General features: G+C 56.1%; 2 protein-coding genes across 4 annotated transcripts in view; one reads left to right on the forward strand and one right to left on the reverse strand.

The window, feature by feature from the left end:
• The window catches only part of LMNB2 (lamin B2), a 29,620-nt gene extending 23,549 nt beyond the window's left edge, over positions 1-6,071 (reverse strand). The window contains exon 1 of one of the 2 annotated variants that reach the window (XM_034945929.3): positions 5,286-6,070. In XM_034945929.3, coding sequence (XP_034801820.2) covers positions 5,286-5,549 — 264 coding nt within the window. In that variant the 5' untranslated portion in view covers positions 5,550-6,070. Of the gene's footprint in view, positions 1-5,285 lie in introns of both variants that reach the window. The other variant, XM_034945928.3, reaches the window with a different exon arrangement.
• Positions 6,072-22,300: 16,229 nt separating this feature from the next.
• On the forward strand, positions 22,301-26,875 carry GADD45B (growth arrest and DNA damage inducible beta). 2 transcript variants are annotated; one of them, XM_003819239.5, is made up of 4 exons: positions 22,301-25,019; positions 25,146-25,247; positions 25,646-25,868; positions 26,106-26,875. In XM_003819239.5, the coding sequence occupies exons 1-4, from the start codon at positions 24,976-24,978 to the stop codon at positions 26,217-26,219; spliced, it is 483 nt and encodes a 160-aa protein (XP_003819287.1). In that variant the 5' UTR covers positions 22,301-24,975; the 3' UTR covers positions 26,220-26,875. The 2 variants fall into 2 exon arrangements, with proteins under 2 accessions (XP_003819287.1, XP_063456821.1); XM_063600751.1 differs by having other exon boundaries at positions 24,744-25,019; positions 25,646-26,875.
• The last annotated feature ends 845 nt before the right edge of the window (positions 26,876-27,720 follow it).

The following is a 27,720-nucleotide window of genomic DNA, read 5'->3' on the forward strand; positions in this document are numbered from 1 at the left end:
TATTGACACATAGCAGCACCCACTTATTCACCTATGGGCTAAGGCAGCTTTCACCCTATGGCAGAGCTGAGTGGTTCAGATGGAGACAGTCTGGCCTTTTTTAGAAAAAGTCTGCCGACCATGCCTGGTCTGCTGTGCTGTGATGATGAGGAAAGTTCTAGAGGCTGGGGCACCTCACAAAGACCCTTTGATCCTGCGGAACGGGTGTGCCGGGGCAGGACGGCCTCCCTGTGCTTGTGAGGCGCTGCAAAGGGCTGGGGACAGGCTGGGCCTTTTCTTTCCTCTTTCACGGCATCTAGCAAGTGCTAGGCTTGAGGGAAGTCAACAAGTGTGTCCACACATGTGGGCCTGGCAGGGCTCAGATAGCCTGAGATGGCCTTTGCCTGGGACCCCTCGGACACACAGAGCAGCACAACTCGGCTGGAGGAGGCCACAGTGGGACAAAATGGCCCGGCTAAGAACTACAGCCCTGTGCAGAAAATGCAAACACCGGCTTGGGGTCACTTCCAAAGTGGACTCCATCCTCCACGCTCGCCTGGGCTGCCTCCGAGACCCCCTCCAGCAGCCCTCAGCAGCCAGGGGACACCGGGGCGGGGGAAGACAGAAGATGCCGAAGCCAGGTCTCCTCCCTCGGGAATGTAAGGCCTGGCAGGGAAGTACCTGGAGTACCTGCCTCTCCCGCGCCTGGACACCGGCCACAGCACGGCCTCCCTGCACCTGCCCCCGCCCCCAGCACTCAGTGATCCTCCTTCAACAAATACCCATCTGGCCAGCCCCCACCCCACCCTTCCCCAAGCCCTCCAACGATGCTTGTATATGGCGATTCATCCACACCGCCAAAAGACACCCCCTAGTGTCACACGGGAATGTGGAACCCATGCTTGGCCTGGTTTTGTACGAGTGTGCAAGGGTGAGCTCCTGCGGGCAGGAAAGAAGTAAGCAAGTTAGCCGGGCATGGTGGTGGGCGCCTGTAATCCCAGCTACTCGGGAGGCTGAGGCACGAGAAGCCCTTGAACCCAGGAGGTAGAGGTTGCAGTGAGCCAAGATCACGCCACTGCACTCCAGCCTGGGCGACAGAGAGAGACTCTGTCTAGAAAAAAAAAAAAAAAAAAAAAAAGGCCAGGCATACTGGCTCACACCTGTAATCCCAGCACTTTGGAAAGCTGAGGCGGGCAGAACACAAGGTCAAGAGATAGAGACCATCCTGGCCAACATGGTGAAACCCCATCTCTACTAAAAATACAAAAATTAGCCGGGTGTGGTGGTACACGCCTGTAATCCCAGCTACGTAGGAGGGTGAGGCAGGAGAATTGCTTGAACCTGGGAGGCAGAGGTTGCAGTCAGCCGAGATCACACCACTGCACTCCAGCCTGGGCGACAGAGTGAGACTCTATCTCAAAAAAGAAGTGAGAAAGGCGTGTGTGAGGACCTCAGGGGCCGCCACACACCAGGATGCTGTGAGTCGTGTTATGAGCCTGAAAAAATCTGAACTGAGTCCCTCACGCCTCCCAGCAGGCTCCTTGGCCTGGCCATTCTCATGGGGGCTGTGTTACCCTCATGGAGGCTGCGTCATCCTCGTGGGGGATGGGTCAACCTCGTGGGGGCTGCGTCATCCTCATGGGGGCTGGGTCATCCTCGTGGGAGCTGGGTCATCCTCGTGGGGGATGGGTCATCCTCGTGGGGGATGGGTCAACCTCGTGGGGGCCAGGTTATTCTCTTCTCGGGGCGCTGAGCAGCACCCAGCCTCCACCCACTCTGTGCCGATGCCGTCTCCCTCCCCATGTGACAACCAAGGGCATGCCCAGCCTTGGCCAAGAGTCCCCTGGGGGCAGAAGCTGGCCAGGTGAGAGAGGCCCTGCTGTCCAGGTGACCTGCATGCTCTTAGGCCTGACACCCCAGGTCCCTTCTCGTTCAGAGCTCCCTCCCCTGCCCCCATCCTGCCAGCCTGAGCCTGAGGCTGCTCTCTGAACCCCACCTGGCCCACCTGTGTCTAGAAGGCCCCCAGCTATTCCAGGTCACTCCCTCCATGTGGGCCCACGTGACGCCCCCCCACCAGTGGCCCCCACCCCAGCAGGCTTCCAGCTCTGCTCCCCACTAGCCGGGTTCCTGGCCCACTAGTCGCAGGCGGAACTCCCAGCTGTCCCCTGCCACATGCCCTGCAGACACGGCTGGGTGACAGGGCTCACGGGGGGGCCAGTGTGTCACCTGCTGAATGGCTGCCTTCACTGGAGTCAGACCCGCATTTCACCCAGCCTGAGTGAACTGAGTTGTAAAGGACGCTGCTGCGGCCCCGAGAGGTGGCTGGGCCAGGCTCCCTCTAGGGCACAGGGCCGGTCCAACAGGGCGTCCAGTGGGGCTGGGGCTGGTACCTCCCCAGCACTCACCAGGCCCTGCACCCTTAAAGCTCCCTGCAGCTGTTCGTCCCATTGGCAGGTGGGACAACAGAGGCCCAAAGACAAGAAACCAGCTCTAACCCTGCACGCCACGGGTCCAGCAGGCGGCCTCTAAGTTGGGACAACTCCGCACTGGACAGATGGCAAGATGGAGGCTCCAAGAGACACAGGGGCCTGCCCAAAGCCACACTAATTGAAAAGCAGGGGACTGGCCGGGCACGGTGGCTCACACCTGTAATCCCAGTACTTTGGGAGGCCGAGGCAGGCAGATCACCTGAGGCCAGGAGTTTGAGACCAGCCTGACCAACAAGGCCAAACCCTGTCTCTACTAAAAATACAAAAATGAGCCGGGCATGGTGGTGAACACCTGTAATCCCAGCTACTCGGGAGACGGGGGCAGGAGAATCACTTGAACCCGGGAGGCAGAGGGTGCAGGGAGCTAAGATCGCGCCACTGCACTCCAGCCTGGACGACGGAGCGAGACTCTATCTCAAAAAAAAAAAAAAAAAAAAAAAAGAAAGAAAGAAAGAAAGAAAGAAAGAAAGAAAAGCAGGGGACCCCACCAAGCACTGATCTTCCTTCTACCTCCCTGAAGGCACCAGCTACCTTCTTTCAGGTTCCCTGTCCCCAGGGCACTGTGAAAACAACCCACAGGGAACTAATGAACAAAAGTTAACCTGCTGTGGCCCCACACACAAGTAAGAGGTGGGTATTCTAATTATACCCATTCCAAAGGCGAGGGCACTGAGACCCAGAGAGGGTAAGTGACTAGCCCAAGGTCACACAGAGGGTAAGTGGCTCCCAGAAATGACCCGACCCCCTCAACAAGCAGCTCTTCTCCCAGAAGCCTACCACCTCCTCTGATCTCCAGATGGCCGAGTGGGGGCTGGGCGCTGCAAATCCCGACTTCAGCACCCGGCTCTCCCAACAGGACACTGGGACCTAGGGACCCCAGGACCCCAACCCATGGCAGGAATCAAGTGGGTGCTCCTGCCTGCCCCCCGTTCTGGAGTCCTGTCCTTGGATTGGGCATGGCCAGTGGGAGGGACAAAGAGCCTCCCCAGGGTTAGGTTGGGGGGCAGGACAGATTGCACCCAGACCCCGACACCCCGACCTCACGTCCCCTTGGTGGGCAGACTTTCCCGCCTCTTCTCCTTCAGTCTGCACTGAAGCCTCGGGGCCCATCAGAACCTCAACACTTTCCACCGGACCCAAGATCCCAACTCTCACCCTTCCTTCATATTCTCTTGGGGGCAGAACCTGCCAGGCCACCGCTGACACCAGGGCACAAATAAGGGACTCCCAAATTTCCCGTGGGACCCCAAGGTATCAGAACCTCTCCCTCGGCCCCCTACCCACCTTGGGCCTGGTGAGAGATGAGGGGCCTAATTCCCACCCCAGTCACCAATCTCTTCTGGATTCATCAGGGAACTCGCTAAAGCTCCAGGGAGAACTGAGACCACGTGACTCACCCCAGAGACTCCAGGGAGACCCCCCACACACCCCATCTTGGGCCTCCTCAGAGGGCCTGGGCCCCCCAGTCTCCTTGGAGCCCAGAGACCACCCCCATTCCACCCCAGATACCCCAATACCCAGCTTCATCCCCAGAGACTCCCACTCACACCCCCTCAGTTGGGGGGGTCCGCCAAGTCTCCTTGGAATCCTCTGAGGGACGAGGCATATGGGGGGCTGCAGCCCAATACTCAGGGAGCCCCCAAATCCCCAGGACCTCTCTTTGGTGGGGAGCCCTAGTCTGTAACCCCCATGGCCCCAAAATGCACCTCTCACGGAAGGGTCCCCAGAGCTAGCTGGAGGCCCCTCTGCAGCCCTCACTCAGGACACGGAAGATCTCCTGGGACCCCCTCCATAGGTGGGGCATTCCTGGTCTGCACTTTTCACTCAGTGCCCTAGAAACCCCCTGGGGGTCCCCGAGAGAATGGGCCACTCCGGTCTGCACCCCTCCCAAGGGGTCCCCCAAGATCTCAGAAACTGCGGTGGGCAGGGCCTGCCCAGGTGGCACCCCTCACTCAGGGTCTCCCCCTGGAGATCCCCGAGGCCAGGCTGTCCCCACCCCTGCTCAGGGTCCCCCGCGATCGCGTACCCCGCGGTGGGCTGGGCCTGGCCGAGCTGCACCCCTCACTCAGGGACCCCTTGAAACCCCCTGGAGACCCCCAAGCCGGGACCCTTCCCGGTCTGCACCCCTGCCCAGGGTCCCCGCGATCGCGCACCCCGCGGTGGCCAGGACCTGCACCCTTCATCCAGGAGCCCCCCGCAAACCCCCTGGAGACCCCAAGCCGGGAGTCGTTCAGAGTCCCCGGCGATCGCGCGCCCCGTGGTGGGCGGGGCCTGGCCGAGTAGCACCTTTCACTCAGGGACTCTCCGAAACGGGGCGGAGATCCCCGAGGCCGGACTGTCCCCGTCTGCATCCCAGCTCAGGGTTCCCCGCGACTGGGAGCCCCGCGGTGGGCTGGGCCTAGCCGAGCAGCACCCCTCACTCAGGAGCCCCCAAACCTCCTGGAGACCCCCGAGCCGGAGCCTGTCCCCGTCTGCACCCCCGCCCAGGGTCCCCGCGATCACGCACCCCGCGGTGGGCGGGGCCTGGCCGAACTGCACCGCTCACTCAGGGGCCCCTCGAAACCCCCTGGAGACCCTCGAGACCCGGGCCCGTCCCTGTCTGCACCCAGGGTCCCAGCGATTGCGCACCCCGCGGTGGGAGGGACCTGGCCGAGCTGCACCCCTCACTCAGGGGCCCCCCGAAACCCCGCGGAAACTCCCGAAGCCGGGGCCCGTCCCCGTCTGCACCCCCGCCCAGGGTCCCCGCGATCGCGCGCCCCGCGGTGGGCGGGGCCTGCCGGCTGCACCCCCGCCCGGCCCCTAAGCCCCGGCGCCCACCTCGCGCGTGGTCACCTCCTCCTTCTCTGAGATCTTGAGCAGCAGCCGGTCGTTCTCCAGCTCCAGCGCGCGGACGCGGTCGATGTAGTGCGCCAGGCGGTCGTTGAGCTCGCGCAGCTCCTCCTTCTCCTGCAGCCGCGACAGGCGCGTGGGCGACAGCGGCGTGGCGGGCCCGCCCGCGCGGCCGGGCAGCGGCGTGGCCATGGTGGCGGCGGCTCGCGGCCTGCGCTGCTCCCGACGGCGGCCCGGGCTCGGCGGGCTCATTCAATCCGCGCCGCCGGCTGCAAGATGGCGCCGCGCCGCGCCGCGCCCGCCGCCCGCCGCGGCGGGGCAGCCTGGGACTGGTAGTCCGGCCGCCGGGCGCGCGCGGGGCACGCCGGAAGTTGAAGTCTCCGTCCAGCTACCGCTTCGCAGAGGCGCTGACTCCAGAGACAGACTGCCTGGCTGCAAACTCCCAGCTCCGCCACGAGGAAACAGCGTTGGGTTGCTTTCTAGTACCTGTTTCCCCACTTAGAGAACCTCAAAACGTGTTCAAAGAACCAGACACAAAAGGCCATATAGGGCCGGGCGTGGTGGCTCACGCCTGTAATCCCAGCACTTTGGGAGGCCAAGGCCGGTGGATCACTTGAGAAAAGAAGTTCGAGATCAGCCTGGACCACATAGGGAGACCCCCCCACACCATCTCTACTATGGAGGCGCGCGCCGGTAATCCCAGCTACTTGGGAGGCTGAGGCAGGAGAATCTCTTGAACTTGGGACGTGGAGGTTGCAGTAAGCCAAGATCGCGGCACTGCACTCCAGCCTGGGCAACAATGAGAAACTTTGTCTCAAAAAAAAAAAAAAAAAAAAAAAGCCATATAGTGTACAATGCCACTGATAAAAAATGTCCAGAAGAGGCTGTCAAGGAGTATGAATTTCAACAAATTGAGTTTAATGATCTCATTGGCTCTTATTAGCAATTCATGAATTGGATAGCATTCAATCTATTAAATAGGCACTCCAATGAGCTGAGCAGAGAGGATGGGCATTCTGCATTATAGGCAGAAAAGGCTGAAGAAAGGAGAAATAAGAATTAAAATAAAAGCCAGGCCAGGTACAGTGGTTTGCTCACGCCTGTAATGCCAGCACTTTGGGAGGCGGAGGTGGGAGGATAGCTTGAGCCCAGGAATTTGAGACTGGCCTGGGCAACATAGCAAGACCCCATTTCTAAAAATAAAAATAAAAAAATTAGCCAGGTGCAGTGGCTCACACCTGTAATCCCAGCACTTTAGGAGGCCAAGCCGGGCAGATCATGAGGTCAGGAGTTCGAGACCAGCCTGACCAATATGGTGAAATCCCACCTCTACTAAAAATACAAAAATTAGTCAGGCATGGTGGCACATGCCTATAGTCTCAGCTACTCGGGAAGCTGAGGCAGGAGAATTGCTTTAACCCGGGAGGCGGAGGTTGCAGGGAGCCAAGATTGCACCACTGCACTCCAGCCTAGGCACAGAGTAAGACTCCACCTCAAAAAAAAAAAAAAAAAAAAAAAAAAAAAAAAATTAGCTGGGCGCCTATAGTCCTAGGTATTTGGGAGGCTAAGGTGGCAGGATTGCTTGAGCAAGAGAGGTCAAGGTTGCAGTGAGCCCTGATCACATCACTGCATTCCAGCCTGGGTGACAGAGTGAGACTTTGTCTCAAAAAAAGTAAAAATAAAAATACGAAATAAAAACCAATTGGTTGTTTCAAAGTTACTTTTTTCATAGGGTCTGTTTTAACCCCCTCTATTTTGAGGGTACTTCCCTATCAGGTTAACCGGTCCCCTTTGGCTTGGTGGCTGTGAATGTTTTTTTTTGAAAACCTGCACCCTTTAAAGTTCAGTTTGAGGCCAGGTACGGGTGGCTCTCACCTGTAATCTCAGCACTTTGGGAGGCTGAGATGGGGAGATCGCTTAAGCCTAGGAGTTTGAGAACATCCTGGGCAACATAGTGAGACTCTGTCTCCAAAAAAAAATTTTTTTTTTTGGAGACAGAGTCTTGCTCTTGTCACCCAGGCTGGAGTGCAATGGCATGATCTCGGCTCACTGCAACCTCCACCTTCTGGGTTCAAGCAATTCTCTGCCTCTGCCTCCCGAGTAGCTGGGATTACAGGCACCCGCCACCATGCCCAGCTAATTTTTGTATTTTTAGTAGAGACCTGGTTTCACCATCTTCGCCAGGCTGGTCCTGAACTCCTGACCTCGTGATCCACCCGCCTCGACCTCCCAAAGTGCTGCGGTTACAGGCGTGAGCCACGGCACCCAGCCAAAAAAATTTTTAATAATTAGCCACATGTGCTGGCACACACCTGTAGTCCCAGCTCCTCGGGAGGCTGAGGCAGGAGAATGGCTTGCATCCAGGAGTTCAAGTCTGCAGTCAGCCGTGATTGCGCCACTGCACTCCAGTGTGGGCAACAGAGCGAGACCCTATTTCAAAAAATAAAAAAAATAAAAGATCAGTTTGACTACGTGGTACCTGGCACTAGTGACTCCATTCCAATTTTATCTGGTCTGCTGGGGACTAGAGACCCCATTGTCTAAAACAATGGCCTGCCATACATTTTATTTAACAAGGCCAGGCGCGGTGGCTCATGCCTGTAATCTCAGCACTTTGGGAGGCCGAGGCGGGCAGACCACCTGAGGCCAGGAGTTCGAGACCAGCCTGGCCAAAATGGCAAAAACCTGTCTCTTCAAAAAGTACAAAAATTAGCCAGGCGTGGTGGTGTACGCCTGTAATCCCAGCTACTTGGGAGGCTGAGGCACGAGAATCGCTTGAACCCGGGAGGCAAAGGTCGCAATCACACCACTGCACTCCAGCCTGGGCGACAGAGCAAGACTCCGTCTCCAAAAAAAAAAACCCCAAAATTGTAATTTAACAAGACAACCTATACAGCAGTGTTTCTCCAACTCTGCACTAGATATTTGGGGCCAGATCACTCTCTGTTGCAGGGGGTTGGAGTCAGGAGGTGCTGTCCATTACAGGGTATTGAGCAGCATCCTCGGTCTCCACCCACTCCATGCCACGAGCATCCCAGCCTCATACTTATTTTTTATTTTATTTTTATTTTTATTTGAGGCGGGGTCTCGCTCTGTGGCCCAGGCTGCAGTGCAGTGGCGTGATCTCGGCTCATTGCAACCTCCGCCTCCCGGGTTCCAGCGACTCTCCTGTCTCACTCTCCTGAGTAGCTGGGATTACAGGCACATGCCACCATGCCCGACTAAGTTTCTGTATTTTTAGTAGAGACAGGGTTTTGCCATGTTGGCCAGGCTGGTCTTGAACTCCTGACCTCAAATGATCTGCCCGCCTTGGCCTCCCACGTTGCTGGGATTACAGGCGTCAGCCACCGCGTCCGGCCCCGGCCCCCTAGTTATGAAAACCAAGTATGTCTCCAGACATTGCCACATGTCACCAGAGGGGCAAAATTGCCCCAGTTGGAGAATAACTTCCTCCTGACCTAGAACTGGCCCGGTCTTCCTTCTGCCTGGGGAACTCCTCCTTTTTACACATCTCACCTTGGGGGTTTGGCTCAGCCTCTGCCAGAGACCCCAATAAATCACACACTGAGAATCTAATGCCCTTTCCAGCCTACTGAGGACACCAGGGGAAAGAGCCCACCTGCCTCCAACAGCCAACATTCACTCGCTATTATTCCCCTCTTACCAGATAGACCCCCCAGCCTTAGAACCCAGGCAGGAAGCCTGGCATGGTGGCTCACACCTGCAATCACAGCCACTTTGGGAGGCTGAGACAAGAAAATGGCTTGAGCCCAGGAGTTTGAGACCAGCCTGGGCAACATAGCAAGACCCAACTCTACAATACTCTACAATTTTTTTTTTTTTTTTTTTTTTTTTTTTTTTTTTTTTTTGGAGACAGAGTCTTTCTGTCCCCCAGGCTGGAGTGCAGTGGCACAATCTTGGCTCACTGCAACCTCCACCTCCTGGGTTCAAGAGATTCTCCTGCCTCAGCCTCCTGAGTAGCTGGGATGACAGGCATGCGCCACCATGCCTGGCTAATTTTTGTATTTTTGTAGAGTTTCATCATGTTGGCCAGGCTGGTCTTGAACTCTGGACCTCAAGTGATCTGCTCACCTCGGTTTCGCAAAGTGCTGGGATTACAGGCGTGAGCCACTGCACCCGGCCCCTACAAAAAATTTTTTTAATTAGTTGGTCGTGGTGGCGTGCATCTGTATCCCCAGCTACTTGGGAGGCCGAGTCAAGGAGATCGCTTGAGCCCAGGAGGTGGAGGCTGCAGTGAGCTATGATTGCACCATTTCACTCCGGCCTGGATGACAGTGCAAGACTCTCTCTCTCTTTTTTTTTTTTTTTTTTTTGCAGGGGGGACAGGGTCTCACCCTGTCACCCAGATTGGAGTGCAGTGGCTTGATCTCGGCTTACTACAACCTCCACCTCCCAGGGTCAAGTGATTCTCCTGCCTCAGCCTCCCGAGTAGCTGGGATTACAGGCGTGCGCCACTACTGCCCAGCTAATTTTTGCTAGAGACGGGGTTTCACCATGTTGGCCAGGCTGGTCTTGAACTCCTGACCTCAAATGATCCGCCCACCTCGGCCCTGCAAAGTGCTGGGATTACAGGCGTGAGACACCATGCCCAGCTGCAAGACTCCTTCTCAAAACAAACAACAAATAAACCAGCCAGGCAAGAGGGAGCTAAGCTGTGACTGCGTATTTAGAGAACTGATACTGTTTTCCTTCCTCATAAAGGGAGGAATATAAAATATAAAGACAGATGGTAAAGCACAGTGGGAAATAAATAATACTACAGGAGGCGGGGCCAGAGGGAAGAAGGATGATTGAGGTTTGGGTGGGAAATGGGGTCACTTTTTTTTTTTTTGAGACAGTCTTGCTCTGTGGCCCAGGCTGAAGTGCACGATCTCAGCTCACTGCAACCTCCGCCTCCTGGGTTCTTGTGATTCTCCTGCCTGAGCCTCCTGAGTAGCTGGGACTACAGGCATATGCCACAACGCCCGGCTAATTTTTGTATTTCTAGTAGAGACGGGGTTTCACCATGTTGGATCAGGCTGGTCTCGAACTCCTGATCTCAGGTGATCTGCCAGCCTCGGCCTTCCAAAGTGCTGGGATTACTGGTATGAGCCACCACGCCCGGCCGGGTCACTTTTCCTATTCTCCACCCTCAGACTGATCTGAAACCGTCCCCCCACCCGCATCAACTACTCACTGACCACCGGCCTTGGCCACTGGCTGACCAAATCCCCCAACTCGCCCCTCATTGGAGGCCCTGCGGGGTCCCGCCCCCAACCCCACCGCGCTGCCCCTCTGGGCACTTCCATCCCCACATACCCCCATACCCAGCCTTTGCCTGTGCTGTTCCATCCGCCAGGAGCGCCGTTTCCTGCCTGCCTGCGCGGGCCTGGGCCTCAGTCTTGCGCTCTGCAAACCGGGGTCTCGAATCTACCCCCGCCCTCCTGTCTCGGCGCTGGGGAGGGGCTTCGGGTGCCCAGAGCCATCCCCGCGGGACCCCCAGGGACTGGACTCCAAGTCCCAGAAAGCCCCGCGCTTCCCGTGGGTGGGGCCCGGGGCTTTCCCCCTCCCAGCGCGCAGTTTGGGAGGCGCTGGGCAATTTTCAAATTTTGGCGCTGAACGGGAGGGGCGGTGACAGCTGAGACCGTGGTCCCCCCGGGGGCACCCACGCCCAGGCTGCTGCTGGCAGCTGCGCCCGGAGCCCGAGGTCTGGGGCATCCCGCAAAGCTGCCCCGTCCATTCCGAGGGGCCTCCCAAGGCACGACACGCGCCAGGGGGCTCCGGGCCCATTTCCATTATGGGAAACTGAGGCACAGGAAGGTTAGGGACCGGTCGGGGAATCCGCACCAGGGCCGTAGCGGAGGCGGGATTCGAACGCGGGACCCGAACGCGGGACCCTCTTTCCCCCGGGAGCTAGAAATTAGTGACCAATTGGCTGGGCGCGGTGGCTCACGCCTGTAATCCCAACTTTGGGAGTCCGAGGCGGGCGGATCACCTGAGGTCAGGAGTTCGAGACCAGACTGACCACCATGGCGAAACCCCGTCTCCACTTAAAAAAAAAAAAAATTAGCCGGGCGTGGTGGCAGGCGCCTGTGACCCCAGCTCCTCGGAAGGCTGAGGCAGGAGAATCGCTTGAACCCAGGAGGCGGAGGTTGCAGTGAGACAAGATCGCGCCATTGCACTCCAGCCCGGGCTACAAAAGCGAACTTTCGTCTGAAAAAAAAAAAAAAAAAAAAAAAAAAAGAAAAGAAAGTTAGTGACCAACTGCTGTCTGCTTTTGGGGAGAGGGTACGGGGCCGCGGGAGAGAAATCCCGGACCCTGGGACTATGCAGCCCGTGAGGGCCCCAGTCCCGACCCGTCCATTCCACTGACCTCCACCCGGCACCGCCACTCCCACCCGGGGAGTGGATTTTGGCGCCAGATTTTAAAAATCTCAGCCTAACGGCTGTGGCTGGCTCCCAGCCCGGAATGCGAGCCTGGAGCCCGGATTCCGGAACCTGGATCTGGAGGAGCCCGGATTCCGGAGCCTGGATCTGAGGGAGCTCGGATTCCGGAGCCTGGATCTCGGGGAGCCCGGATTCCGGAGCCTGGATCTGAGGGAGCTCAGATTCCGGAGCCTGGATCTCAGGGAGCCCGGATTCGGAGCTTGGGTCTGAGGGAGCTCGGATTCTGAAGCCTGGATCTCCGGGAGCCTGAATTCTGGAGCCTGGATTCTGGGCTGTGGGTCTTGGGAAGCCGGATTCTGGAACATAGATTCCAGAACTTGAAGGCCAAACCTGGTATCTAAGATCAGAATTCAGGACCCTGGAGTTGGAACCTTGTGACCCCAACAGAAATCCGGGAGGCAAGCAGAGCTCTGGGGCCGTGGCTGGCAGCTGCCTGTTAAATGAGTGAATGGAACAGTGAAATCAACACATATTTGCGTGGCTTCTACTTTGTGGCAGGCACTGGGGGGACAGAGGGGAAGTGAGTACACATTATAAATAAGTGAATTAGGTAGGGCGCAGTGGCTCACACCTGCTATCCCAGCATTTAGAGAGGCCGAGGCAGAAGGATTGCTTGAGGCGAGGAGTTCGAGACCAGCCTGGGCGACATAGTGAAAGCCCGTCTCTACAAAATGTACAAAAATTAGCCAGGCGTGGTGACTCATGCCTGCAGTCCCAGCTACTTGGGAGGCTCAGGTGGGAGGATCACTTGAGCCCAGAAGGTAGAGGCTGCAGTGAGCAGAGATTGAGTCGCTGCCCTCCAGCCTGGGTGACAAGAGTAAGACCCTGTCTCAAAAATAAATAAATAGGGCTGGGCTTGGTGGCTCACACTTGTAATCCCAACACTTTGGGAGGCCGAGGTGGGCAGATCACCTGAAGCCAAGAGTATGAGACCAGCCCAGCCAACACAGTGAAACCCTGTCTCTATTAAAAATACAAAAATAAGCCGGGCATGAGGGAGCACGCTTGTAATTCCAGCTACTCAGGAGGCTGAGGCACGAGAATTGCTTGAACTCGGGAGGCGGAGGTTGCAGCGAGCCGAGATTATGCCACTGCACTCCAGCCTGGGTGATGGAGTGAGACTCTGTCTCAAAAATAAATAAATAAATAAATAAGTGAATTGTATGGCATGCTAGAGGATGGTGAGCATGAGGAAGAAAGAAAGTGGGGTAAATGCTGGGGCATGTGTGGAGCAGGGGTAGAGGTGGGCCTCTTAGAAAAGGGCGAGACAGGGTCTCGCTATGTTGCCCAGGCTGGTCTCAAACTCCTTGGCTCAAGTCATCTGCCTGCCTTGGCCTCCCAGAGTGCTGGAATTACCGGCATGAGCCACCGTGCCCAGCTTATATTCACTTTTCTTATCTCACAGTTTCTGTGGGTCAGGAATCCAGATGTGGCTTAACTTTGGCATCCTCTGTCTCAGGGCTCTGAGAGGTGGCAACCAAGGTGTCTCTGGGGCAGAGTCCACTTCTAGACTCACTCACACGTGGTCAGAAGGATTCTGTTCCTTGCGGACTGTTAGACCAAGAGCCTCAAATCCTGGCCCACTGCTGTCCAGGGCCTGCCTCCGTTCATCAGGAGGAGCTGGGGGTGAATTAGTCAGGGTTCTCCAGAGAAACAGAACCAGCAGGAGGGGAGAGAGAATAAGAGATTTTTGTTTGTTTGTTTGAGACAGAGTTTTGCTCTTGTTGCCCAGGCTGGAGTGCAATGACGCAATCTCGGCTCACCACAATCTCCTCTGCCTCCCAGGTTCAAGTGATTCTCCTGCCTCAGCCTCCCCAGTAGCTGGGATTACAGGCATGCGCCACCACACCTGGCTAATTTTGTATTTCTAGTAGAGATGGGGTTTCTCCATGTTGATTAGGCTGGTCTTGAACTCCCGACTTCAGGTGATCCGCCTGCCTTGGCCTCCCAAAGTGCTGGGATTACAGGCGTGAGCCACCACACTCGGCCAAGAGATTTATTATAAGGTATTGATGCACGGGGGCTGACAAGTCACAACATCTGAAGTCTGCAAGCTGGAGACCCAAGAGAGCCGATGTTCCTTTTTATTTTTATTTTTTTTGAGATGGAGCTTCGCTCTGTTGCCCTGGCTGGAGAGCAGTGGCATGATCTCGGCTCACTGCAACCTCTGCCTCCTGGGCTCAAATGATCCTCCCCCCTTAGCCTCCCGAGTAGCTGGGATTACAGGCATGCGCCATCACGCCCGGCTAATTTTTGTATTTTTAGTAGAGACAGGGTTTCACCATGTTGGAAAGGCCAGTCTCAAACTCCTGACCTCAAGTCTCCTGCCTCCCAAAATGCTGGGATTACAGGCGTGAGCCACCATGCCCGGCTGAGAGCTGATCTCTCTGTTCGAGTCTGAAGACAGGAAAAAGCTGATGTTCCAGTCTGAAGGCCTTCAGGTGGGAGGAATTCTCTGCTCCCCAGGGGAGTGGCAGCCTCTGTATTCCATCCGGGCCTTCAGTGAATTCCGCAAGGCCCACCCGTGCTAGGGAGGGTAGTGGGTTTGAGTGACTCAGTGAGTCTACTGATGCAAAGGGTCAAAGGCTCATCTCATCTAATAACCCCCTCACCGACATGCACAGAGTAATGTTTGACCAAATATGCAGGCACCCACAGCCCAGCCATGATGGCATATAAAATTAACCACCGGGCCGGGCGCGGTGGCTCATGCCTGTAATCCCAGCACTTTGGGAGGCTGAGGCTGGTGGATCACTTGAGGTCAGGAGTTCAAGACCAGCCTGGCCAACATGGCAAAACCCCGTCTCTACTAAAAATACATAAATTAGCCAGGCGTGGTGGTAGGTGCCTGTAGTCCCAGCTACTGGGGAGGTTGAGGCATAAGAATCACTTCAACCCATGAGGTGGAGGTTGCAGTGAGCCAAGATTGCACCACTGCACTCCATCCCAGGTGACAGACTGAGACTGAGATTCTGTCACCAAAAAAAAAAAAAAAAAAAAATTAAGCATCATAGAGCCGGGTGCAGTAGCTGCTCATCCTGTGATCCCAGCCCTTTGGGAGGCCAAGGAGGAAGGATCGCTTGAGGCCAGGAGTTCAAGACCAGCCTGGGCAACAGAGCAGGGCCCCATATCTACAAAAAATAAAATTAGCTGAAAGCGCCTTTGCAAAAGTTCTATCAGTGAGAAAAAAAATTTTTTTTTTTTGAGACGGAGTCTCGCTCTGTCGCCCAGGCTGGAGTGCAGTGACACAATCTCGGCTCACTGCAACCTCCGCCTCCCGGGTTCAAGCGATTCTGCTGCCTCAGCCTCCCAAATAGCTGGGACTACAGGCACGCGCCACCATGCCCAGCTAAGTTTTGTATTTTTAGTAGAGATGGGGTTTCACCATGTTGGCCAGGATGGTCTCGATCTCATGACCTCGTGATCCGCCCGCCTTGGCCTCCCAAAGTGCTGGAATTACAGGCGTGAGCCACCACGTCCGGCCGAGAAAATTATAACAGTAGGCTAAACTAACCAACCCCCATCTTGCCTTAATTATTCCTGGGCTATTGGGCCCAGCTAACTTGGGAAGACATTTAGGCTACAGTTTAAGTGATAGTAGACCTTGCACAAAACCCAAAAGCTTTTGTCAAGCTAACCTGAGGCCTTCAGGTTGAGGGGAGGAGGGGAGCCTGACATCCGTTAAGGTGCAAACGTTATTCTGGAGGTTATAAGATATGCAGCTTCCAGGCCAGGCGCGGTGGCTCACGCCTGTAATCCCAGCACTTTGGGAGGTCAAGGCGGGTGGATCACTTGAGGCCAGGAGTTCAAGACCAGCCTGGCCAACATGGTGCAATCCCATCTGTACTAAAAATACAAAAATTAACCAGGCTTGGTAGCCCATGCCTGTAGTCCCAAATACTTGGGAGGCTGAGGAAGGAGAATCGCTTGAACCTGGGAGGCAGAGGTTGCAGTGAGCCGAGATCTCACCACTGCACTCCAGCCTGGGCGACAAAGCGAAACTCAGCATGAAAAAAAACAAAAACAAAAAACAAAAAAAAGAGATGTGGTTCCCCCAATTACTCCTGCAAATAACACCATTATTGTAGTTTGGCCTTTTGAGATGACTTTCCACGTGTTTTGCATGTCTGACACCCGTGGCTCCACCTGGACTGACAACCCTGCTCCTGAGGTTCCACCCAGAAGTGATCTGGCCGGCAGGAGGACCCCTGCAACCTGCTGTGAGTCCATCTCTGCCCCCAACCAACCAGCAGCAAGCACCTGTTTACCTGGCCCACTCCCACCCCTTCCCACAAAACTGCCCTTGAAAAACCCCTAACTTAGGCTGGGCGCGGAGGCTCACGCCTGGAATCGCAGCACTTTGGGAGGCTGAGGTGAACAGATCACCTGAGGTTAGGAGTTCGAGACCAGCCTGGCCAACATGGTGAAACTCCATCTCTACCAAAAAAAAAAAAAAAAAAATTAGCTGGATGTGGTGGCGTGCACCTGTAATCCCAGGTATTCAGAAGGCTGAGGCGGGAGAACCTCCTGAACCCAGGAGGCGGAGGTTGCGAATTGCTTGAACCCAGGAGGCAGAGGTTGCAGTGAGCTGAGGTGGCGCCACTGCACCCCAGCCTTGGTGACACAGCGAGACTCGTCGCAATAAAGAAAAACCTCTAACCTATGAGGTTTGAACAAGTTGATTTATGAATTCCATCTCCCATGTGGCGTGGCCAGCCTCATGTCTATTAAACTCTTTCTCTACTACAATGCTGTGGTCTCTTTCTCTTTCGTTGTTTCCTTTCTTTTCTTTCCTTTTTTTTTTGAGACAGAGTCTCGCCCTGTCGCCCAGGCTGGAGTGCAGTGGCTCAATCTCAGCTCACTGCAATCTCCGCCTCCCGGGTTCAAGCGATTCTCCTGCCTCAGCCTCCCGAGTAGCTGGGATTACAGGCGCCCGCCACCACCATGCTCAGCTAATTTTGTATTTTTAGTAGAGACGGGGTTTCTCCATGTTGGCCAGGCTGGTCTCGAACTCCCGACCTCAGGTGATCTGCCCACCTCGGCCTCCCAAAGTGCTGGGATTACAGGTGTGAACCACCGCGTCCAGCCTCTATTTTTTTTTTTTTAAGTAAAATACTTTGTTAGACTGGGGGTCTCCCTATGTTGCCCAGGCTGGTCTCAAACTCCTGGACTCAAGGAATCCTCCCACTTTGGCCTCCCAAAGTGCTGGGATTACAGGCGTGAGCCCCTGCACCCAGTCACATGGTCTTTCTTTATGCAGTGGGCAGGAAGAACCCCTGCATAGCGGGGTGTGGTGGCCCGTGCCTGCAATCCCAGCTATTTGGGAGGCTGAGATGGGAAGATTCCTTAAGTCAGGAGTTCAAGGCTGCAGCGAGCTGCGACGTCATTGCATTCAAGCCTGGGCAATAGAGCGAAGCCCATCTCTAAGAAAAAAAAAAAAAATTAACCACCCTGGGGGATCACTGGAGCCAGGCCCGAAGCTGCCCACCATGCTAGCATTGTCTGCAATGCCTGCTGCCGGGGGTTCCAGCTGTTCCGATGTCTGTGAGCAAGTGTGTAAGTTGTAAAATACTCAGTGCAAGGCGAATGATTCCTGTCCATTGTGTAGCAAGAAATTTTGCCTCGACCAGAGAGAGATCTGGCTTTTGTTTCAGCCACTGGGAGGTGACTCTTAGGCCCCAGGAATGTCCTGCCTGATGGATATACCGTTCTGGTTTTTTTTGTTTTGTTTTGTTTTTGTTTTTTTTTGAGACAGAGTCAGAGTCTCACTCTGTCTCCCAGGCTGGAGTGCAGTGGTGCAATCTCAGCTCACGGCAATCTCCGTCTTCTGGGTTCAAGCGATTCCCGTGCCTCAGCCTCCCAGAGTAGCTGGGATTACAGGCGCCTTCCGCCACACCCAGCTAATTTTTGCATTTTTAGGAGAGAGGGGGTTTCACCATGTGGGCCAGGCTGGTCTCGAACTCCTGACCTCAAGTGATCCATTCGCCTTGGCCTCCCAAAGTGTTGGGATTATAGGTGTGAGTCACCGCGCCCGGCATTCAAGAGGCTTTCGAGGTCACTACGGTAGGGGAGGTGTACGGAGCACTTTCTATGCCAAGCCCATTCTAGGTCCTTGTTTTGGGTAAACATTTCCACAACCCGACTTTTCCCATGAAAAGAGGGAGTTTCAGGGAGGCTAAGCCACCAACCCAAGGACACACAGCTGATGATGGCTGCAGGTGGGATTTGAACCAGGCAAACGTGACCTCAGACAGAGCCTCTCCTTCTCCCTCTCTCTGCGAGGCACAGTCCCAGACCTGCCAGCCTCTTGCTGCGCACAGTTTCCCTGCTCCTCCCCTGCCACCGTCCTCAGAATTTCCCAAATGTGCCTCAGCCTTCGCCGTAGCCTCCGCTGCCACCTGGCGTGGTGATCCCACCTCCTCCCACCCCAGGCCTGTCTTACAAATGTCTGCAAGTTCAAATGATGACTCAGCTCCATCCCGAAACCTCTCCCTGGGGACAGGAGTCATGTCTTGCTCGTCTTGTTCATCTTTGCAGAAAAACATGATGTCAGAGCCCAGCCGCTGCCAATCACTTCCTGGCTACATCCGGAGTGACACGCAGACCCCTCCCCGCAGCCCCCAAAGCCCGTCTCTGTGAGCTCATCTTCCCGGCTCTCCCTCTTGCTCACTCTGTTCCACCCCCAGGGCCTCCTTGGGATTCCTCAAATGCAACAGGTGAGCTCCTGCGTCAGGGCCTTTTCAAATACTGTGCCTGCTGCCTGGGACCTCTGCCCCCAGAGCCCCTTGAACCTGACTTTTTACCGTTTTTTTTTTTTTTTTTTTTTGAGACAGAGTCCTGCTCTGTTATCCAGGTGGGGTGCAGCGGCATGATCTCGGCTCACTGCAATCTCTACCTCCCAGGCTCAAGTGAGTCTCCTGACTCGGCCTCCTGAGTAGCTGGGATTACAGGCATCCGCCACCACGCCTGGCCAACTTTTTGTATTTTTAGTAGAGACGGGGTTTCGCCATGTTGTCCGGGCTAGTCTCGAACTCCTGACCTCAAGTGATCTGCCCTCCTTGGCCTCCCAAAGTGCTGGGATCACAGGCATGAGCCACTGCACCCAGCCCGCCCCCACTTTTTTTTTCTTTTTGAGACAGGGCCTTGTTTTGTCGCCCAGGCTGAAGTGCAGTGGTGCGATCATAGCTCACTGCAGCCTCAAACTCCTGGGCACAAGTGATCCTCCTGCTTTAGCCTCCCGAGTAGCTGGGACTACAGGTGTGCCCATCAGACCTGGCTAATTTTTAAAAAATTATTTGTGGCTGCGTGTGGTAGCTCACACCTGTAATCCCAGCACTTTGGGAACTCGAGGCGGGTGGATCATGAGGTCAGGAGTACGAGACCAGCCTGGCCAAGATGTGAAACCACATCTCTACTAAAAATTAGCCGGGCGCAGTGTAATCCCAGCTACTTGGGAGGCTGAGGCAGAAGAATCACTTGAACCCGGGAGGCAGAGGTTGCAGTGAGCTGAGATTGTGCCGCTGCACTCCAGCCTGGGAGACAGAGAGAGACTTCGTCTCAAAAAAAAAAAAAAAAAAAAAAAAAAAAGGCCAGGCACGGTGGCTAACACCTGTAATCCCAGCATTTTGGGAGGCCGAGGTGGGCGGATCACGAGGTCAGGAGATCGAGACCATCCTGGCTAACACGGTGAAACCCCATCTCTACTAAAAATACAAACAATTAGCCGGGCGAGGTGGTGGGCGCCTGTAGTCCCAGCTACTCTGGAGGCTGAGGCAGGAGAATGGCGTGAACCCGGGAGGCGGAGCTTGCAGTAGCCGAGATCACACCACTGCCCTCCAGCCTGGGTGACAGAGCGAGACTCCGTCTCAAAAAAAAAATTATTTGTAGAGATGGGAGTCTTGCCAGGTTGCCCAGGCTGGTCTCGAACTCCTGAGCTCAAGCGATCCTCCCCACTTGGCCCCCCAAGGTGCTGAGATTACAGGTGTGAGGCTACCCTTAGAGACAGAGGCTGCAGTAAGTCATGATCACACCACTGCACTCCAGCCTGGGCAATACAGGGAGACCTTGTCCCAAAAAAGAAAAAGAGAAAGAAACTAATCTCATTAGAAGACTCCACTCTCATGAGCTCATCTAACCCTAATCACTTCAAAGCCCTCCCCAACACCATGCTCAGCCTGCAGTACGTTTTTTTATTTTTTATTTTTATTTACTTATTTTTTTGAGATGGAGTCTCGCTCTGTCACCCAGGCTGGAGTGCAGTGGCGTGATCTCGGTTCACTGCAAGCTCCACCTCCTGGGTTCACACCATTCTCCTGCCTCAGCCTCCTGAGTAGCTGGCACTACAGGTGCCCGCCACCACGCCCGGCTAATTTTTTGTATTTTTAGTAGAGACAGGGTTTCACTGTGTTAGCCAGGATGGTCTCGATCTCCTGACCTCGTGATCTGCCCACCTCAGCCTCCCAAAGTGCTGGGATTACAGGCGTGAGCCACCGCACCCGGCCACATTTTTTTTTTTAACTCTGAATGAATGCAAAAACCTCTAGGCTGGATAAATTTTTAAAAATTTATTTTGTTTAAAGCCAAATGCGGTGACTCACACCTGTAATTCCAACACTTTGGGAGGCCGAGGCAGGCAGATCATTTGAGGTCAGGAGTTCGAGACCAGCCTGGCCGACATGGCAAAACCCTGTCTCTACTAAAAATACAAAAAATTAGCTAGGTGTGGTGGAGGGCGCCTGTAGTCCTAGCTACTTGAGAAGCTGAGGCAGGAGAGTCGCTTGAACCCAGGAGGTGGAGGTTGCAGTGAGCTGAGATTGCGCCACTGCACTCCAGCCTGGGTGACAGAGCGAGATTCTGTCTAAAAAAAAAAAAAAAAAAAAAGATTATGACAGGATTACTCATACTGATTATTCCTCTCACCTCAGGCTCCAAGATGGCCTTGGCGACACTGTTATTGATCTCATCTTTTACTTTATTTTATTTTTAGACACAGGGTCTCCCTCTGTTGCCCAGGCTGGAGTGCAGCGACACAATCATAGCTCACTGCAGCCTCAAACTCCCAGGCTCAAGTGATCCTCCCACCTCAGCCTCTCACGTAGCTGGGACTACAGGTGCGCACCACCACGGTCGGCTAATTTTTAAAATTTTTGTAGAGATGGGGTCTCCCTATGTTGCCCAGGCTGGTCTCAAACTCCTGGGCTCAAGCAATCCTCCTGCCTCGGCCTCCAAAAGTGCTGGGATTACAGAGGTGAGCTCTGGCGCCCAGCCCAAAGATAACAGCACACATTTCCTGAGTGCTTACCTGATTCTGGGAATTTCCTCCTTCAATGCCTGTGATGAAGCCTTTGTGTGACTGTTCCCATCTTACAGAGAAAGAAACTGAGGCTGGAGCTCATTTTCTTTTTTTTTTTTTTTTGAGAAAGAGTCTCACTCTTGTTGTCCAGGCTGGAGTGCAGTGGCACGATCTCGGCTCATTGCAACCTCCACCTCCCGAGTTCAAGCGATTCTCCTGCCTCAGCCTCCTGAGTAGCTGGGACTACAGGCATGCGCCACCATGCCTGGCTAATTTTTATATTTTTAGTAGAGATGGAGTTTCACCATGTTGGCCAGGCTGGTCTTGAACTCCTGACCTCGGGTGATCCACCCGCCTCGGCCTCCCAACATGCTGGGATTACAGGCATGAGCCACCACGCCTGGCCCGGCTGCAGCTCATTTTCTGAGCTCAAAGGCACAGAGCTCAGTCTCTTGAAGATATTCCAAGATACTCCAGATATTCTAAGATGCCTGGAGCCAGGGCTGGAAAAAGGAGGCACAGGTGGGCTTGGGGTCTAGAAAGAGAAGCCTGGAGGGTGGAGGACCATGGGGGTCCAGGCAGTCAGTCTGGAAGAAAACAAGGCCAAGTCAGTGTTGACAGAGGAGTAGGGTTTTCCTGCTGAAGACCAGAGGAAGACAGCTTCCCAGGCGGAGGAAACAGTTGACAAAGGCTGGGCCTCTCGCAGAGGAGGTTGTTATGGCTGGCACAGGGGACACACGGAAGAAGGACTTGGACACATATTCTCTGAGGCCCTGCTTTGCTCGCCTTATTTTATTTATTTTATTTGCTTTATTTTTGACACAGTGTCTCACTCTGTCTCCCAGGCTGGAATGCAGTGGTGCAATCTCGGCTCACTGCAACCTCCACCTCCCGGGTTCAAGCGATTCTCCTGCCTCAGCCTCCTGAGTAGCTGGGATTATAGGCATGTGCCACCGTGCCCAGGTAATTTTTGTATTTTTTGTAGAGACGGGGTTTCACCATGTTGGCCAGGTTGGTTTTGAACTCCTGACCCCAGATGATCCACCTGCCTCAGCCTCCCAAAGTGCTGGGATTACAGGCATGAGCCACCGTACCCAGCCCTTATTTTATTTATTTATTTGAGACGGGGTCTCACTCTGTTGCCTAGGCTGGAATGCAATTGTGCAATCCCGGCTCACTGCAGCCAGGAACCCCTGGGCTCAAGTGATCCTCCTGTCTCAGCCTCCGGAGTAGCTGGGTGCACACAACACACCCCATTCTTTCTTTCTTTCTTTCTTTTTTTTTAAAGACAGAGTCTCACTCTGTCACTCAGGCTGGAGTGCAGTGGCACGATCTCGGCTCACTGCAGTCTCGGCTTACTGCAACCTCTGCCTCCCAAGTTCAAGCAATTCTCCTGCCTCAGCCCCCAGAGTAGCTGGGATTACAGGCATGTGCCACCACGCCCGACTGATTTTGTATTTTTAGTGGAGATGGGGTTTCTCCATGTTGGTCAGGTTGGTCTTGAATTCCCGGCCTCAGGTGATCCTCCTGCCTCAGACTCCCAAAGTGCTGGGATTACAGGAGTGAGCTACCGTGCCCGGCCTTTTTGTTTGTTTGTTTGTTTGTTTTGGGGAGGATGGAGTCTCTCTCTGTCACCATGCCATGTGCAGTGGCATGATCTCGGCTCACTGCAACCTCCACCTCCTGGGTTCAAGTGATACTCCTGCCTCAGCCTCCTGAGTAGCTGGGATTACAGGCGCGCGCCACCACGCCCAGCTAATTTTTGTGTTTTTAGTAGAGACAGGGTTTCACCATGTTGGTCAGGATGGTCTCGAACTGATCTCACGATCTGCCCGCCTCAGCCTCCTAATGTGCTGGGATTACCCAGCCTGCAATACTTTTTAAAAATCAAAATCAATGCCCAAGTATCCATGAGGAACAACATATCAAAATTGTAAATAAAGACAGAATCTGACTTTGCACTTATCCCACCCACCTCCCTGATCTTCCTTATCTTCAGCTCATGTTGGCCATGTTGGTCAGGTTGGTCTCGAACTCCTGACCTCAGTTGATCCGCCCGCCTCGGACTCCCAAAGTGCTGGGATTACAGGCGTAAGCCACCGCGCCCGGTCGATTTAACTTTTAAATTGAAATTATAAAATATAAATATGTATGTTGCATGCGTAAAACATTGCATAAAGTTACATAAAACGTTGCAACCGCCACGGTCCCCTTATCCCCCGCCTCCAGCCCAGTGCCCCGCCCGTCCGTCCCTCTCTTCCGGCGCTGAGGGCGCAGAAACTCGGCGCGGCCACCAGATGGCGCCACCGCGCCTCGCAGCCCCGGGACATTTCGTGCCCCAGCGGTGGGCGGCGCGGAGGAGGTGAGATGCGTCAGCCGGACCCGCGGGCCGGGGAGCCGGGCAACTGGGGAAAGTGAGCCGCCGGGCGGAGGCCAGACCCCAGGCTGGCGGGGGAGGGGACTCAGATGTGAGTCACCCGGGAGCCCCTAGTCGACCGTGGGAGACGTTGTCATGCGGGGCCTGCCAGCCTCGCTCCCGAACAGCCTTCCCGGGGCGGCGGAGTCCTGCAGGCGGCTGTGCCTGGCGCACACGCGTGGCTCCAACACGAACTAGCCTATGGCCTCACCAAGCCTCAGTTTCCCCTTTTGCATAATGCACATAAGCATCCCCCCTGCTTCCCAGGTCTTGGATTAAATCATCCATGAATCCGGAGGGGTGGGGGGTACCAGGTCCGCACCACGCACTCAATGCAGGTCAGCGCCCACCTCGGAGTGAGAAATAAAAGTGGCCGTCATCCTTGCACGTGGGCCCTGGGTGGCGGCGTGCAGCCGGAGCCTGCACCATTCCCCTCAACAATGGCTTTCTCCCGGGCCTGGAGGCCTCCGCACGGGCAAAGGCTGGAACGCCAGGCAGCCGGGGGGGGGCGGGGCCGCGCCACCTGCACCTCCCACGCGCACCCCACCCTGAAACTCGCGGGGTCGGCGAGGGGGCGCCCGCTTTCTTCTCCAGAGCGCCCCGGGCTTTGCAACCTCCCACTTTCGGGGCCCTCGAGGAGGCCTACCGCGACCACCAGGTGACAGCTGATGTGTATTGGGCTCTTACTGTCAGCCGTATTTTATGCCATGCTCTGCAAACCAGCGAGGCCGGCGCTGCAGACCCATTACTCAGACGGGAACAGAGAGGCCGGGAGAAGCGAAATCACCCAGGGGCTGGGGTCGTCGCAGCCAGGAGAGACTCCGGCCCTCACCACCACCTGGGCGAGATCACGCTGCAAACGGGGCCCCTTCCCGGTGCAGCCCCTCCACCCCCAGCAGAACTTGGGAAAGGCGCGGTCCGGGACTCTCCGCGGATCGGGAGGGGATTCCAGGCCCCCCCGAAAGTCCGGGCCGCCTCGCGCGCTGGAAATCCCGCGCGCGCCCCGAACCGCGGCTCGGCTGCCGGGAAATCAGGAGAAAAAAACTTCTGCTTTTTTTTTCTTTTCTGGCATTCGCGGTCACCTACCCGGCCCCCGCGCGCCCTCCTCCCGGTTCTCGCCCCCACGTGGGGCGCCCCCGCACGCCGCTCCTCCCCCTCCCCTCCGTCGGCCAACTGCAGAGCTGGCTGCACTCGCCCTTGTCTTTCCACCAATAGGAGGGGCGAATGACTCCACTGAGGCCACGCCCCAGTGTTCAAGTCTATAAAAGTCGGTGCCGGAGGCTCCCGGCTCAGATCGCCGAAGCGTCGGACTGCTGTTGGTTTCTGCAACTTCCTGGATTATCCTCGCCAAGGACTTTGCAATATATTTTTCCGCCTTTTCTGGAAGGATTTCGCTGCTTCCCGAAGGTCTTGGACGAGCGCTCTAGCTCTGTGGGAAGGTTTTGGGCTCTCTGGCTCGGATTTTGCAATTTCTCCCTGGGGACTGCCGTGGAGCCGCATCCACTGTGGATTATAATTGCAACATGACGCTGGAAGAGCTCGTGGCGTGCGACAACGCGGCGCAGAAGTAAGTAGCCGGGGCTGCCGCCGCCTGAGGTCGGCCGGGACGGGATGGGTCGGGTTGGGCCGGGCCGGGAGCGGAACGTAGCACCCGGTGGTCCGCCCGTCACTGATCCCTCTCTCCTGGTCTCAGGATGCAGACGGTGACCGCCGCGGTGGAGGAGCTTTTGGTGGCCGCTCAGCGCCAGGATCGCCTCACAGTGGGGGTGTACGAGTCGGCCAAGTTGATGAATGTGTGAGTCAGACCCCCTTCCCGGGCTGGGCGCGGGTGGGACGGGACCTCCCCTCCGCTCTGGACGCTTTCCGCACGCTTGTCTTGCATGGAGCTGGGACTTCCCCAAGTGCCCCCCGCTGTGGATGCAGAGCTTCTCTGCCGTTTTGTGGATCGGGGGCTGCCGTATCCTGATGTATCGTCTGCAAACGCTCCTCCCGCCGTGGGCCTGTCTCCCCCTACCCCATACTTTGAACCGTGTGCCCTCCCCTCCCCCCACCGTCACCAGCTTGCAGAGGCAATCCCCTGCACCCTTGCAGTTTCTCTTTTGCTCTTGCACGCTCCTTTTTTGCAAACTCCCCCTGCACGGTGGCCCCTCCCCTGTCCCCGGCTGACCCATCCCTACCCTTTGGCCCCCTCAGGGACCCAGACAGCGTGGTCCTCTGCCTCTTGGCCATTGACGAGGAGGAGGAGGATGACATCGCCCTGCAAATCCACTTCACGCTCATCCAGTCCTTCTGCTGTGACAACGACATCAACATCGTGCGGGTGTCGGGCATGCAGCGCCTGGCGCAGCTCCTGGGAGAGCCGGCCGAGACCCAGGGCACCACCGAGGCCCGAGACCTGCATTGTCTCCTGGTCACGGTGAGTCCGGCCTCTGCCCTGCCCCGCCACGCCCGGGCACCTGGGCCGGTGTTTGTCAACAAAGTCGGGCTGACTGGTCCTGCACAGCTCAGCGCTCAGCCACGTTTGGCATGTCCCGTGGGCAGCCGGGCTGGGGCCTCCTCACCCAGGGAGCTATTTTGAGCCTGACTGTTTTCCCCACACAGGGGCCCCGGGAGAGGGAGGCTCCACTAAACCCCCTTCTTTTCCCTCCTACAGAACCCTCACACGGACGCCTGGAAGAGCCACGGCTTGGTGGAGGTAGCCAGCTACTGCGAAGAAAGCCGGGGCAACAACCAGTGGGTCCCCTACATCTCCCTTCAGGAACGCTGAGGCCCTTCCCAGCAGCAGAATCTGTTGAGTTGCTGCCAAAAACAAAAAATACAATAAATATTTGAACCCCCCTCCCCCCCAGCACAACCCCCCCAAAACAACCCAACCCACGAGACCATCGGGGGCAGAGTCGTTGGAGACTGAAGAGGAGGAGGAGGAGGAGAAGGGGAGTGAGCGGCCGCCCCCAGGGCGGAGATCCAGGAGCTGGCGGCCGCCGATCCGATGGAGAAGGGGGGACCCAGGCCAGCAGGAGACAGGACCCCCGAAGCTCAGGCCTTGGGATGGAGCAGAAACCGGAGTGGCGGGGCACGCTGCCGCCTTCCCCATCACGGAGGGTCCAGACTGTCCACTCGGGGGTGGAGTGAGACTGACTGCAACCCCCACCCTCCTTGAGACTGGAGCTGGCGTCTGCAGACGAGAGACTTGGTTGAACTTGGTTGGTCCTTGTCTGCACCCTCGACAAGACCACACTTTGGGACTTGGGAGCTGGGGCTGAACTTGCTCTGTACCCATGAACTCCCAGTTTGCGAATTATAGAGACAATCTATTTTGTTACTTGCACTTGTTATTCGAACCACTGAGAGCGAGATGGGAAGCATAGATATCTATATTTTTATTTCTACTATGAGGGCCTTGTAATAAATTTCTAAAGCCTCTGGTTGCTTGTATGTTTTCGGCTTCTGAGAACCACTAGGACCCCTGCCCCCTCCCCGGGGACACGCTTCACCCCCCACAACCCCCGCCACCTCACCAGGAAGTGTTACTTAAGCCCCTGTTAGCAGCTCCAGGCTCCCGTGCAGAAACAGTACCCCTTCTCTCCGCAGCAGGCGCCGCCACCGACTCCAACAAATCTATGCCTCTTTTTTTTTTTTTTTCTTCTCCTCCTACCCTGTAGCAATTAAGAGACCGGTTTATTACGAAACCTGGCCGCCGTGCCACCACTGTTACTGGCTGTGCAGGAGCCAACCCCAAGCTCTGGGCACATATGGAGGCATTTCGGCGGGAGGGGGTGCTGGCTGCAGCCCCTGACCGCCTAGGCGGCCACCGCAGCCCAAGGTCCGGAGCGGTCAAGGGGGCACCTGGGACCACACAGCGAGGTGAGCTCAGGGCTTGCAAGGAAGAGCGCTTGTGGAGGATTCCCCAGGGAGTGCCCCCCCACCCACCACAGCCTTCTCCATCCCAGGATAGGCCTCTCTTTTGCACTAAAGAAAAAAACTTTTTTTTTTATTTCCGCAAACTAAAATCAACAAGCAGAAAAATACCCCAGGAAGTCGGCCTCCGGGCCAGCGGGGCTTGGCGCAGTGCTGCGTTTTGCCTGTAAACCGAAACTGCGAGCCCTGGCCAGCCACCTCCTACTTCTCCCAAAGTTGCAGGCGCGGTGGTGACTCCCCCTGCCCCGGGCTGGAAGCGTGGCCCAGCCCTTCCGTGCCCGGCCTCAGTCTTCCCGCCCCGGGTCTGCAGAGTGGGCCCGCCCTGGCCAGGCGCCGGGACGACCTCGGTT

Source organism: Pan paniscus, chromosome 20 (assembly GCF_029289425.2).
Source record: "Pan paniscus chromosome 20, NHGRI_mPanPan1-v2.0_pri, whole genome shotgun sequence".
Lineage (NCBI taxonomy): Eukaryota > Metazoa > Chordata > Mammalia > Primates > Hominidae > Pan > Pan paniscus.

Bases quoted from the DNA above. Each gene is read 5' to 3' on its own strand.
- GADD45B (XM_063600751.1), top strand. From the start codon at position 24,976: ATGACGCTGGAAGAGCTCGTGGCGTGCGACAACGCGGCGCAGAA. The intron at 25,020-25,145 runs GTAAGTAGCCGG...TCCTGGTCTCAG, and splicing joins TGCGACAACGCGGCGCAGAA to GATGCAGACGGTGACCGCCG. The intron at 25,248-25,645 runs GTGAGTCAGACC...TGGCCCCCTCAG, and splicing joins TCGGCCAAGTTGATGAATGT to GGACCCAGACAGCGTGGTCC.